General features: G+C 42.7%; 1 protein-coding gene across 2 annotated transcripts in view; it reads left to right on the top strand.

Moving 5' to 3' along the window:
• The window catches only part of LOC116991000 (collagen alpha-1(I) chain-like), a 196,726-nt gene that overhangs the window by 182,052 nt on the left and 1,054 nt on the right, over positions 1-13,620 (top strand). For both annotated transcript variants that reach the window (XM_033049254.1, XM_033049253.1), the window contains 7 exons: positions 208-225; positions 2,066-2,119; positions 2,923-2,985; positions 6,887-7,052; positions 8,924-9,030; positions 10,280-10,360; positions 10,489-10,701. In XM_033049254.1, the coding sequence (XP_032905145.1) occupies positions 208-225; positions 2,066-2,119; positions 2,923-2,985; positions 6,887-7,052; positions 8,924-9,030; positions 10,280-10,360; positions 10,489-10,701 (702 nt within the window). The remainder of the gene's footprint in view (positions 1-207; positions 226-2,065; positions 2,120-2,922; positions 2,986-6,886; positions 7,053-8,923; positions 9,031-10,279; positions 10,361-10,488; positions 10,702-13,620) is intronic.

The following is a 13,620-nucleotide window of genomic DNA, read 5'->3' as shown; positions in this document are numbered from 1 at the left end:
GGACTGTGTCGGCAGTTTCAGCGAAGGAGAAAATTCAGTAGGTGTTGAAACTGTGATAAGGGAACACAATTAATGGAAGGGTTGGTAATGAATTTGCTTCCTTTTACAGCAGTTATTTTTGGGAGAAAGGCGTAAATGATATTGGTTCATGTCACGCTATTTTATTTTATGAAAGTCACATTACTGCTGTTTTGCACTTTTTTACAGGGTCAAATTGGACTAAAAGTAAGTGGTTTTCCAGCTGTTCAGTGAGTATAATAGTGCAGCTACAGTGCTACATCGATGACATTTGCTTTCAGTGACTAGTTGTGTGCGGAGTGAAAACACTTTCATAGAGCTTGTGTAATGCCACCGATCGAAATACTGATTTTCCTCCCACTATATACTCGCTAGAATTTAGAAGATTGAGGGGGGATCTTATAGAAACGTACAAAATTCTTAAGGGGTTGGACAGGCTAGATGCAGGAAGATTGTTCCCGATGTTGGGGAAGTCCAGAACAAGGGGTCACAGTTTAAGGATAAGGGGGAAATCTTTTAGGACCGAGATGAGAAAAACATTTTTCACACAGAGAGTGGTGAATCTCTGGAATTCTCTGCCACAGAAGGTAGTTGAGGCCAGTTCATTGGCTATATTTAAGAGGGAGTTAGATGTGGCCCTTGTGGCTAAAGGGATCAGGAGGTATGGAGAGAAGGCAGGTACAGGATACTGAGTTGGATGATCAGCCATGATCATATTGAATGGCGGTGCAGGCTCGAAGGGCCGAATGGCCTACTCCTGCACCTATTTTCTATGTTTCTATATGAATTAGAATGAACAGTGTGCGAAATGGACTCCAAGGTGATGTCAAGATCATGTAGCTACTACATTCAGACTGCAGAAAGGAAATAACAGAGGACATAGAACGGTACAGCACAGGAACAGGCCCCTCTGACCATGATGTTTGTGCCAAACATGCCCAGCTCAACTGATCTCATCTACCTGCAAGTGATCCACATCACTCCATTCCCTGCAAATCCACGTGCCCATCTGAAAGTGACTAATTTTATATACTTATTTCAAGTCTCTGACGTTCCAGAGAAAATGATCCAAGTCTATCCAGCCTCTCCCTGCAGCTGAAGCCCTCGAATCCAGGCAGCATTCTGGTACACCTTCTCTGCACCCTCTCCAAAGCTTCCAAATCTTTCCTGTAATGGGGGTGATCAGAACTGCAAGCAAAAGTCCAAATGCAGCCTAACCAAAGTCCTACAGAACTGCATCAAGACTTCTGGATTCTTATGTTCAACGCGCCTAGTAATGAAGGCATGCATACCATATGCCACCTGTACCACCCTATCTAGTGATGCCACCTCCATTGAGCTATGAACGTGTACTCCAAGGTCCCACAGCACATCAATGCTGTCAAGGGTCTTGCCATTAACTACACACTCTCTTCTTGCATTCAACTTCCCAAAGTGTAACATCTTGGACCAGCTGGGGTTAAAATCCATCTGCCATTTCGCCGCCCATTACTGCAGCTAATCTATATCCCACTGTGATTATCTGGCAGCCTTCCTCTCTCTCTCTGCAACTCCTCCAATTTTAGTGTCACCAGCAAACGTACTCACCACATTTATATAAATCACAAACAGCAGAGGTCCCGGCACAGATCCCTGCAAAATTCCACTGGTCACAGACCTCCAGCCAGAATATCCACCTTCCACCACAACCCTCTGAATAAGCCAGTTCCGAATCCATCCGACCAAGTCATCGTAAATCCCATATATCTTAATCTTCTGGATCAGCTTACCATGAGTGGCCTTATCAAAAGCCTTACAAAAATGTCTACCGCCTTACCCTCATCAATCTCCTTTGTCACAAAATGTTATGTTGTATATCGAACCGTGGTTAGATCTCCATGGGGTTAAATGTCCCCCACCTATCATGTTTATTCACCTGATCTTTAGATTCAGGCTCTCACTGGCTGCTCCCTTGTACAGGTGTTACAGTAATACATACAGTTATGGATAATCAGTCGAACATTTGACAGGATAATTATAATTTAATAGGGTTTCCATTGGTTTGCAGGGACTTGAAGGATATTCAGGAAGCCCAGGGGTAAAAGGCACTCAGGGACCTCCGGTAAGTATTGGGGCTTGTTTCATTTATATTATGTATCACATATATCAATCGTACGAGGCACGCTGGAATTCAAGCGACAGAATCTGCCCCAACTACCTCCTCTGGTAGCTCGTTCCATACGCCCGCCAATCTTTGTGTAAAGAAAAGTTACCCTGCAGGTTCCTATTATATTTCCCCCCTCACCTTAAACTCATGTCCTCTGGTTCTCGATTCCCCTATCCTGGGCAAAAGACTGTGCATTTACCCATTCCATTCCTCTCATGATTTTGTACACCTCTATATGATCACTCCTCATCCTCCGACGCTCTAAGGAATAAAGTCCTCGGCTGCTCAACCCCCTATAACCCAGGCCCTCGAAGCAGCATCCTCGTAAATTTTCTCTGCACCCTTTCCCAGCTTGAAAGTGAAGGCCTTCTGTGTCACTGCTTGTCCCCTCTGCAGTTGAATCCTCCAAGAGCAGGTCTGTGACTGGCGCAGGGTCTAGAATAAAGAGAATCGCATTGTTTAAATCCCTGATTTTGCAGGTGAGGAGACAGCAGAAAACACACAAGATGATTTGTGTGAGAAAGAACTGCAGATGCTGGATAAAATCGAAGGTAGACAAAAAATGCTGGTGTAACTCAGCAGGTGAGGCAGCATCTATGGAGAGAAGGAATGGGTGACGTTTCGGGTCGGGTCTCGACCCGAAACATCACCCATTCCTTCTCTCCATAGATGCGGCCTCACCTGCTGAGTTACTCCAGCATTTTGTGTCTTTACAAGATGATTTGGTTGTTTGACGAGAATATTTCCCTTTCATTCAGGGTCCCCCTGGTCCTCCTGGTCCACCTGGGCCTTCACTAAAGATTTCTGAAGAAGAATTCCAGGTATGGAGCCTATGTTTCCTCCCATATGTTCTCACTTGCAGGGCGACAGATCCACGGCAGCCAGTCACATCTCCTTGGTGTATGAGCTGGTATAGTCTCTATCAGAGCACTGTGTAACCATGTGAATATCATGTGTAGGAAGGAACTGCAGATACTGGTTTACACCGTGGACACAAAAAGCTGGAGTAACTCGGGCATCTCTGGAGAAAAGGAATAGGTGATATTTTGGGTCGATACCCTTCTTGATGATAATGTTAGGTAGACAAAAATGCTGGAGACACTCAGCGGTTGAGGCAGCATCTATGAAACGAAGGAATAGGTGACGTTTTGGGTCAAGACCCTTCTTCAGACTGATGTGGGTGTGGGAGTGGGGGGGGGGGGGACGCGAAGAAGAAAGGAAGAAGGGAAGAGATAATGATGATACTTGCACAAGTCACAGTGATATTCTTTGTTTTGCATACTCATGGGACGCAGAGTTGTGACATGAAGGTACCAGGCAAAGTTATAAAGTATCCCACGCCAGATCCTTTGTTATTTTGTTCGCCCCCCACACGCGATTCTCCCACGCCAGGTCCTCCTTTCTTCAGACAGTTGCTGATTTAACATCTCGACGTATCCACAACTCTAATTCTCCAGACTCCTCTTGTTTCCAAGTTCAGATAGAGGACACCATGACTGATTATTTTCCTTCTCTTCAAAACTGGAGCATTCACTTCCAGAGCATCAGCGACTGGTCTTGCTGAGGTGCAGACTCGTGTAGTTTATGTTCAAGCTTTGCTGAGCAGGATACTTTATAACTTTGACAGGCACCTTCGTGTGACAACTCTGCATACCATGGGTATGCAAAACAAAGAATATCACTGTGACTTGTGAAAGTATCATCATTTTCTCTTCCCTTCTTCCTTTCTTCTTTTACCTCTGGCAACTGATCCATATGGGATAACACACAAATTACAAACATTATGCAAGATTCTGCAAATCTTCCAATCATCCCACTTCAGTCGGATGTCACAACTTAAATAACACAATGACCAAAGATTTGGGAAGCAGTCTGTGAAATCTTCTCCACTGGAGAAAGCAGGGGTCAGCCAATATACAGGCCTACCACAAGGATCCATCAAGATAACCGTTTTACTGTAGAAGCAAGCACCTTATAGGTGTCTTTTATGGGGAGAAGGCAGGAGAATGAGGTTAAGAGGGAGAGATAGATCAACCGTGATTGAATGTTGTAGTAAACTTAATGGGTTGAATGGCCTAATTCTAGCCCTATCACTGATGACAATAAACTGCAGAAGGTACACAAAATTGCTGGAGGAACTCAGCGGGTGCAGCAGCATCTATGGAGCGAAGGAAATAGGCGACGTTTCGGGCCGAAACCCTTCTTCAGACTGATAGGGGGTGGGGAAAGAAAGAAGGACAAAGGGAGGAGGAGGAGGAGCCCGAGGGCGGGCGGATGGGAGGAGACAGCTAGAGGGTGAAGGAAGGGGAGGGGGGGAGGGGGGACAGCACGGGCTAGCCAAAACTGCAGATGCTGGTTAACAAAAAAAGAGACACAAAGTTCTGGAGTAACTCAGTGGGTCAGGCAGTATCCCTGGAGAACATGGACAGGTGACGTTTCGGATAAGAACCCTTCTTCAGACTGAATGAAACCATTTTAATGATCGAACTACTTCCAGTTCACTTTTGTCACAAACGTTGAAAGTTAGTAAGTATCAGACTCAATGTCTAATGCTAAATATACTGAGTCCATTATCGATATACCTCAAAAGCAGCTAACTCTCTTCAACTAATGTTACATTAAAATCTGAACAACTTGTTCATGCGAAGAGCATATTTACTAAATTCAAAGGTTTCAAAGGTCTTTTATTGTCACGTGTACCAATTAAGGTACAGTGATATGCAAATTACCAAATTGTTGCTCAAGCCAAATTACTTTAAAAATCTGAACATGAATTTTACAATGCACCCACTTAGTTGGATAAATCATTCTCTTAGTCTAACTGATATGGCCAAGGCTGATTTGTTTTCCCCATGCTCAGATAACTTTGAAATTGCGTAATAAAACAGTGAATGCTTGAAATAGGGCATCAGGTAGATTCCGTGAAGAGAGAAACAAGCTAAGGCCTTGGTACCTCATCACAAAAGATTACGTTTGTTTCTCTTGCCGCAGAAGCTGCCTGGCCTGCTGAATCATTCAAGCACTCTGTTTTTATTTCACATTCCCAGCATCCAAACTATAGAAGATTTCTGTATGTTTGAGCCTAGCATCTCTGAGTCATTCTCAGCAACCCCCAGTCTTGAGTAATTGCCTCTGGTGTAAAAAAATCCAAATAAAGTTACATTAATTAATTTACATTTCAGCACCCTGCCATCTGGAAAATGTCTTAATTCTTTCGCTATAAAGGGGAGGTTATATGACTGTCCATCGGTGTGTAGAATAACCGCTGCAAACACCCGGTGATCATTTCCTGTGATCTTCTTGTGGTTTACATTTTAAAATGCTGCATCAGTAGTTTAAAATTGCAATATAAACACTGATGAAAGCAGATTAGCATTTTGTTGAAGCTTTAAATAGTTTGCTCTGTTTTAATTCTCCATCTTTCCCATTTAATTTAAGATTAAGTGCTGTGACAAACTCAATCCAGATGGGTCTAGTGATGACGTGCCAGGAGCAACTTCTTTGCTTCCATTTATGCTTGTAGCTTGCTAAACAATCCTCTCTTCCAGCTTGCTCCTCTCCCCCCCTCCCCACCACCAATTCCTGTCCACAGTCAGTAAGAGTAAAAGAAGGGTACATGGTTAGGAAAAGTTTGGAGGGACATGGGATAAACTTGGTCAGCATGGCCCGAAGGGTCTGTTTCTGTGTTGTGAGACTCTTTAAGGGTGCCGGCCTGAAATGTCGTCTGTCAACGTTCTCCAGAGATGCTGCCTGACCCACTGATTTCCTCTAGCAGTTTGTGTTATTTTGTAAACCAGATACTGCAGTTCCTTGTGTCTCACTCCACAGCATGGGCTCTGGTTATAGAGATAGATTCTTGATTAGTACATGTGTCAGGGTGAAGGCAGGAGAATGGGGTTAGGAGGGAGAGATAGATCAGCCATGATTGAATGACGGAGTAGATTTGATGGGCCGAATAGCCTAATTCTGCTCCTATCACTTATGACACAGTCAGCCTCTGGAGCTCAGCGCAGAGACCTGATTAAACAGCCAGTTCTTGTGTGATTGTGTTTGTGAGTAGCATCCATTTTGTTCACAACTCACATCCCTGGCTACTGGAGCAGCAACATATCAGAAACATATTAATCTGGATTAAGATTGCTTGGACCACTATAGTGGTTAACAACATTTGTAATTACCAAAAACCAGGTAAACACTATGAATTTGTTCATTTGATGAAGACAACACAAGTTGCCAGGTGGACCCTCCAACTTTAGAAATCTCTGGATTGTGAACATAATGCCACACTTAGCAATGCCTCACAGATGCAAGAAGCACAGTCCATGGCTCAGGCACGGTGTTGACTGCAGGCTCGACAAGGTGTTGGGAATAATGTAATAAAAATGAGCTGCTGATGCTGGTTAATACCAGAGATAGACACAAAATGCTGCTATAACTCAGGCAGCATCTCTGGAGAAAATGGACAAGTAGCGTTTCGGGTTGGGACCTTTTAAGAATAAAAAAACCAAAAGTGTTGGGAATTAATGTCTTCCCACAGCTTGTGGCTACCAACTGCACAGCTGGGGTCCTGACAGCCTCTGTCTTCATGAGAGTTTCCTTTTGATAAAACACACTCCAAACTAGTAGTGAAGTGCGCTCCAAGTTATAGTTCTTGTAATGCTCCTGAGATAAAGCAAACCAAAATTATTTTTTTTCACTTTGTGATTTTGTTTACGCTGACAGCTGCTTTTGAATAAAACGCGCAGTTTGGATTCTAGAAGTATATGGAAGGCTATGGAAACTCTGAACATGGAGCTTCGGCATATTGTGGCCCCACCCACGGGGAGCAAGGACAACCCTGCCACAACGTGCAAGGAACTGCAGCTGTGCCAGCCACAGCTCCGTGACGGTAAAGACCCGGGTGGATGTTGTTGCCATGGGGCTGGGATTCAGAACACTTGACACTGTGCATCCCTCATGTTTATAGTTCAAGCTGAACCATATGACACATTGTGGTCCCACAGCAGCATAATCAAGGACGAGTTACGCCCTTGCCACTCCCTCTTCTCCCCTCTCCCATCAGGCAAAAGGTAAAGAAGTGTGACAACGCACACCTCCAGATTCAGGGACAGTTTCTTCCCACCTGTTATCAGGCAACTGAATCATCCTACCACAACCAGAGAGCAGTCCTGAACTACTATCTACCTCATTGGTGACCCTCAAACTACCCTTGTTCAGACTTTACTGACTTTACCTTGCACTAAACATCATTCCCTTATCATGTATCTATCTATACACTGCAAATGGCTCAATTATAATCTTGTATTGTCTTTCCGCTGACTGGATAGCACACAACGAAAGCTTTTCAATGTACCTCGGTACACGTGACAATAAACTAAACTGAACTGATTCATGAGCCACTGAAAAGTTGTACAAATCCGCAGAATTCACGCCTATAGCACGACCTTGACACTGCATAAATCATTCCCAGCCTGGTGATATTGTATGTAGTGGCATGGGTTGATATAAGGCATGCTGTAATCAGAGAGAACCTTCTGCAGGTACAGTAAGGATGTGGGCATGACTCCCCATATGTTGTGATGGTTCTCATGTGTCTTCTTTGTACTGAAGCACTTTAGTTGCTTCAATCAGGCAAGCCCTTGGATTTGCATGGGGAAGTTTGGAATTCTCAAGGTAATGGTAGAGAACTTCCATTCCCTTAAATTGCTGACTCCTGTCTCTGGGCTGAAATCTTTATTCCTGAGTGGTTCCTGTAAGAGCCCCACTGTGTACAGAGTAGTCCTCCACAGTTTGAGCAGCTGACTGCATTCACCGCTGGTGGGGCCCACCCTCCACAGATGTCTGGCATCAGTGCAATTTTAATAACTGAATGTTAAGTGATACGGGATTGTTTTCATTAAAAATATTATTTTAATAAACACATTAGGTCAGCCGTGATCTTATTGGATGTTGGGACAAGTTGAGAGGCATGTGGTCGACCACGGTTTCTGAAATAATTTTTGTAGCTTCTTTCAAAAGATGTGACTGCAATCCTTTGTTTTTATGCCATTTAAGTGCTCTGAATGTTAAGTGCAAGAGTTCAGAATATCACCAATTTTTATGCAGGAGAATGCCCGTAATACGTGGTGTCAGTTCACTGGCTCACAGATACATTGTACGTTTTTACAGCAGTTCCAGGTTAAAATGGATTATTGGCATTGTTGTCCATTGGTCTCTATTTGCTGCCAGCCTTCATGGTTTGTGCCAATTGTTTGTTCTCCATTGGTAAACACAGCCAGGTGACCAAAAGGGCCCGCGGCCAACTTCTACCGCAGGCCCGGCGTGAACCTACCATCACCCCTGGAGCGGAGCTTCGACCGCCGGCCCAGAAGTCTGCTTCTGACTGCGGCGCGAATTTTAAATCTTCGACTGCCGGCCTGCGGCCTACACAAGCCTGAAGCCGCGGTCTCCGGTGGGGAAGAGCCGATCCTGGACGTACCTTGACTTTTACCTTGTCCTTTATCATCTGGACGCCCTCAGCGACGGCTGCGGAGGGTTGAGGTCCCGACCACGGGGGAAAATGGAGGAGCACTGGCCAACAGTGATGAATGCTGTGGTGGATGTTTGTGTAAAATGTTTATTGTGTTTGTGTGTTCTTTATTATTGTACCGCTGCTGACAAATTCATTTCACTTGCTCTTTATGTGCAATGTGACGAATAAAACTGATTGATTGATTGATTGAAACTGAATGATATTCCTGTTTTTTTGTTTTTGGATAGGTTTCTATTACATTGATCCCAATCAGGGATGTCCTTATGATGCACTGCTGGTCTTCTGCAATTTCACAGCCAATGGAGCCACATGTCTGCCTAAGAAGGAAAATGAGGTACTACTGCTGAGAAACATGTAGAAAAGTTGGATGATAAATCCTGATGTAGTTCAATCACAGGACGGGGCCTCTTGTCATTGGCATATTTGCCCATTTGTATTTAGAGATACAGCGTGGAAACAGACATTCGAGTCACCGAGTCCACGCCCGCTATCAACCACTCGTTCACACTAATTCTATGTTATCTCACTTTTGCATCCACTCCATACCCTCAGGCAAGTTACAATAGCTAGTTAACCTACAAACTCACATGCTTTTGGGATGCGGAAGAAAACCAGAGCATCCAGAGGAAACCCACGTGGTTACAGAGAGAAAGTGCAAACTCCACACAGACAACACCCAAGTGCTGTTTGTACAGAGTTTGCACGTTCTCCGTGACCCCGTGGGTTTTCTCCGGGTGCTCGTTTCCTCCCACACTCCAAAGACGTGCAGGTTTTGTAGGGTTAATTGGCATGGGTAAAATTGTAAAATGTCCCTAGTGTGTACGGGTGATCACTGGTCAGCATGGACTCGGTGGGCGAAAGGGTCCTTTTCCACGCTGTATCTCTAAAGTCTAAAGTCTCCGTTGTGGTGGGCATAATAAACCTGATAGACTTCCATTCCCAGACTGATTTACAAAGCTTGAGTCAAACATATAAAAAGAGAAGAAAGCAATGTGGTCAAGAGCAGTAAAATGACAAGTTACAGACAATTATTCACTCAGCCATACTGAGAGGAGAGGAGCTGGGGTTTTGGAGAAGATTGAGGAGCGTGTGAAAGATCCTCAAAGTTGCAGGGGTTTTGCTGAGCTGCCCCAACCCCCTGGCATTAGGATTCTGAATAAGACACAGGTTTAAGATGAGTGGCAAAGCATTGTGTGAGGTGCAAATAAATACTTCTGTTCAATCTATTGTTAGGGCATTGGATCCATTGCCTGAAAGAGTGGTGGAAGCAGATTCAATGGCTGCTTTCCATGGGAAAATGGGTATACACTTCAGAAGGAAAGTTGTGCAGGGCTAAGTGAGTAGTGAGGAGCTGGATGTTTCATAGAACTGGCAAAATTCCAGTTAGTAATGTCTATTCTCTAAGTAGAAATTAATTTGTTTCGCCTTGTCTTTCACTTGTTTAATGCATCACTCAAGTAGAAACAAATCCATGTGAGAGGGCCAGGAGCATGTGAGTTGGTGACAAACTGTTCTATGAATCTGACTTTTTTTAAAGAAGAAAAACTTTAAATTAATTCTGACACTTTTAACATATTATCCAGGTACCTACAAAAGGATGGTTCAAAGAATATTCAAAGGAAAATACATACCAGTGGTTCAGCTCTACAGAGGGGGGATTTTTGGTGAGATAAGTTTGCAATACAAGATTTAAAATATATTTTAAAAAATCCAAAAATGTCTATGTATCTGTAATCTGGGCCTTACTTTCTAAAATTAAATCATCCACACCTTGCTTTGAATTTGTTTTCAGTTTGACTATCCTGGAGTCAGTATCGTACAGCTTCGCTTTTTAAAACTTCACAGTACATATGCCAGCCAAAAATTAACCTACAAATGTAATCCGGGCCTTAATTCATTCAGGATGAACATAAGTGATCATAGAACTATTCAATTCATGGGTGACAATCAAAAGAAAATATTCAATGGACACAAAGGATTCTCAATCAATTCTGATGGATGCTTGGTAAGTTTTTGGTATATCTCTTTATTATCTTTATTGAACGTTATTAACTTTATTATTTTTATTACATTTTTGTGGCTAAAAATGAAATAAGTCGTGGTAAATTCAGTTTTTAGGTATATCTTTATTAATTATCATTTTTGCTTGTCAAACTTTAGCAACATCCAGAATTATTTTGTGCACATGTAATAAATTGTGGCAAAAAATTAAAATTTCTAAGTAGAAACGGATTTGTTTCTCCTTATCTTTCACTTATTAACTGCACTACGCCAGAAGAATCAAACAATAAAAGTGGAACATGCGAAAAGGAGCTTATTGTGTCCAGAGGGCATCTCAAAATACTTGCTGTTGAACTTATTCCCTGTTGTGGCAGTCGAGGTGTTCACAGTGTCTCAACCAGCAGCAGAATGAGCAGACAATCTGCTAATGGTGATGGTGATTGATAGGGCTACCAGTGATCAGGACTCTGCGACACTTAAAGGACAGTTTTGTTGACATTACCCAACTGACATGGTCTTGGGTCACTTAATAACAAGTTCAATTATGACTGTGAAAATCTCTCACTCCAACATTTCCAGTAGGCTTATCAGGTGAGATGCACTTGTTCACTCTGTGACAGGACCATCCTCTGCCCCACAATAAGAGTCCCGCAGGTCAATCCAAGAGCTACTGAAAATCCCCGGCAATGAAGTACAGTGGTTTGTTTACCAGACAAAAGGCAAGGAAGTCACATCAGTTGAATGATTGAAGTGCCTGTCCCACTTTCACGACCTCTGCCAAGTTTGCCCTTGACTCATACTCGCAGGCAGCATGGTCGTCACAAGGTCGTAGGTAGGTCGTGATGCTAGTCGTAGGTACTCATGGCATCAAGTAGGTCGGGGCGTTTTTTTCTAGCATGATGAAAAATGTCACGAGTAAAAAAGGTCGTGAATTAGGTCGTGAAAGTGGGACAGGCCCTTAAGATTGTTGAGTTTATTATTATTAAGAACAGTTTTCTGTTGCATGCTACCAAGTCAGCGAAAAGTTTATACATGATTACAATCAAGCCCTCCAAATTGTACAGGTACAGGGAATAACGTTTACTGCAAGTTAAAATCCAGTAATGTCTGATTAAAGATAGTTCAAAGGTCTCCAATGAGGTAGGTGGGAGGTCAGGACCGCACTCTAGTTGGTTAGAGGACGGTATTGTTACCAATTAATTGACATTTTAGGCATTTTTTATCTTAGATTAAAAAAGCCTCTTAAACGCCAATATCATATCGGCTTCCACCACCCCGTCAGCATGTTCTGAGCACCTCCACCCTCTGTGGGGAAAAAAAAAGCTAGCCACACACCGCCTTTAAACTTTACCCTTCTCACCTTAAACAAATACCCTGCAATCTTTGATATTAATCCCTCATTTTTTAATATCTCTTGTGGCACCTCATCAAAGGCCTTCTGAAAGTTTAAATGCACCACATCCACAGGTTCATATCTATTCTGCTTATTAAAATCTTGAAAATTTCATACAGATTTGTCACACAGGATTTCTCTTTCATGATCCCATGTTGACTCTTCCCTATCCCCACTAACACTTCAAAAATAGATCCCAGTTTATTTCTGCTTCTGATGTCAGACCTACTGTCAAATAGTTCCATTTTCTCAATCCCTCTCTTCTTAAATAATTATGGGGGGAGACGAAAATGTAGGGAGAATAAAAATAATGGGATTAATGTGGGACTGGTGTTTATGGTGGTTGATGGTCGAAATGGAATTGGTGAGCCGTAGGGTTGTTTCCTTATGGTGTGACTCGATAACACTAGTGGAATTACCTTTGTTATCTTCTGATCTGTGGGGACCATTCTGCAATCGATGGAAATGACAACCACTATGTCCACTTTCCCCATAATACCCTTCCCTAAAACATTAGGATGTTGGTTAATGGGAGACTTGACACTTTTCAATCTGGTTAAGTTCTCCAATATTAGTTTCTTCACTGATGATAATTATTTTACTCCTCACTTGCTCCAGATCTGTGGTCCTCCTCAATTTACAGGATATTTGCAATGTTTTCCATGAAGACAGTTGCAAAATACTTCTCTGCCATTTCTTTATATCCCAATATATTTTTCTTCTGACTGTCATTAAATGATGCACATGAACTTTAGCTAATTGTAAGTCCATATAAAAATTTCATCTCTCTTTGTATGTTTCTAAGGTATTCTTGTTCTCTATTTCTTATTTACCAATCTCTTGGTTATCTTTTTGCTGACTTGTAAAAGATTTCAAGTCCTAGTGCTTACTGCATTCCTTGGCAATGTCATAAACCTTTCATTTTCATCTAATCCTATCCACAGCTCATCTTGATCACCACAGCCAGACCACTTTCCCTGGTGAGGTTTCCCGAGAGTCATGATGTCCTGCTGTCAAAACCCTCCACACTCCTTTTCAACATCCCCGATCAGAGTCATTTAAAAACAATTCAAAACATCGTAAATATTTTTTGTCAAATTTAAAAATAATATTATTGGGGGTAGGGGGGGGGGGGAAATCATATGTTTATTAGATGATAGAAATCAATTAAAATATTAGATTGATAAAATAAGTACAAACAAGCAACTTACCTTATTGAATCTAGGAAGGCACTCCCATTCAAATGATAGTGTTTGTGTTAGACACATCAGCCATGCTGCTGTTCTGTTGTGGGCCCAGATGTTGATCTGGTCTCCAGCTGCTTCCCAACTCCTGTGCTGTAATGTGCAGAAGCAAAAGTCAGGAACAAGCTGACCCACCTACCATGGTTGGTCATAGAGTCCATCAGTTGACAGTGATGAAGCAGATATGATTCAAGGCTGGATCTACGATATCCAACCTAATGAGTGGGGAACGGGTTTCAAAAACATGAGCCGGAGATCCTGAATCCTATTGTTTTACATTTGCAAA

Source organism: Amblyraja radiata, chromosome 32, assembly GCF_010909765.2.
Source record: "Amblyraja radiata isolate CabotCenter1 chromosome 32, sAmbRad1.1.pri, whole genome shotgun sequence".
Lineage (NCBI taxonomy): Eukaryota > Metazoa > Chordata > Chondrichthyes > Rajiformes > Rajidae > Amblyraja > Amblyraja radiata.
This window is presented reverse-complemented; position numbering and strand designations above follow the sequence as displayed.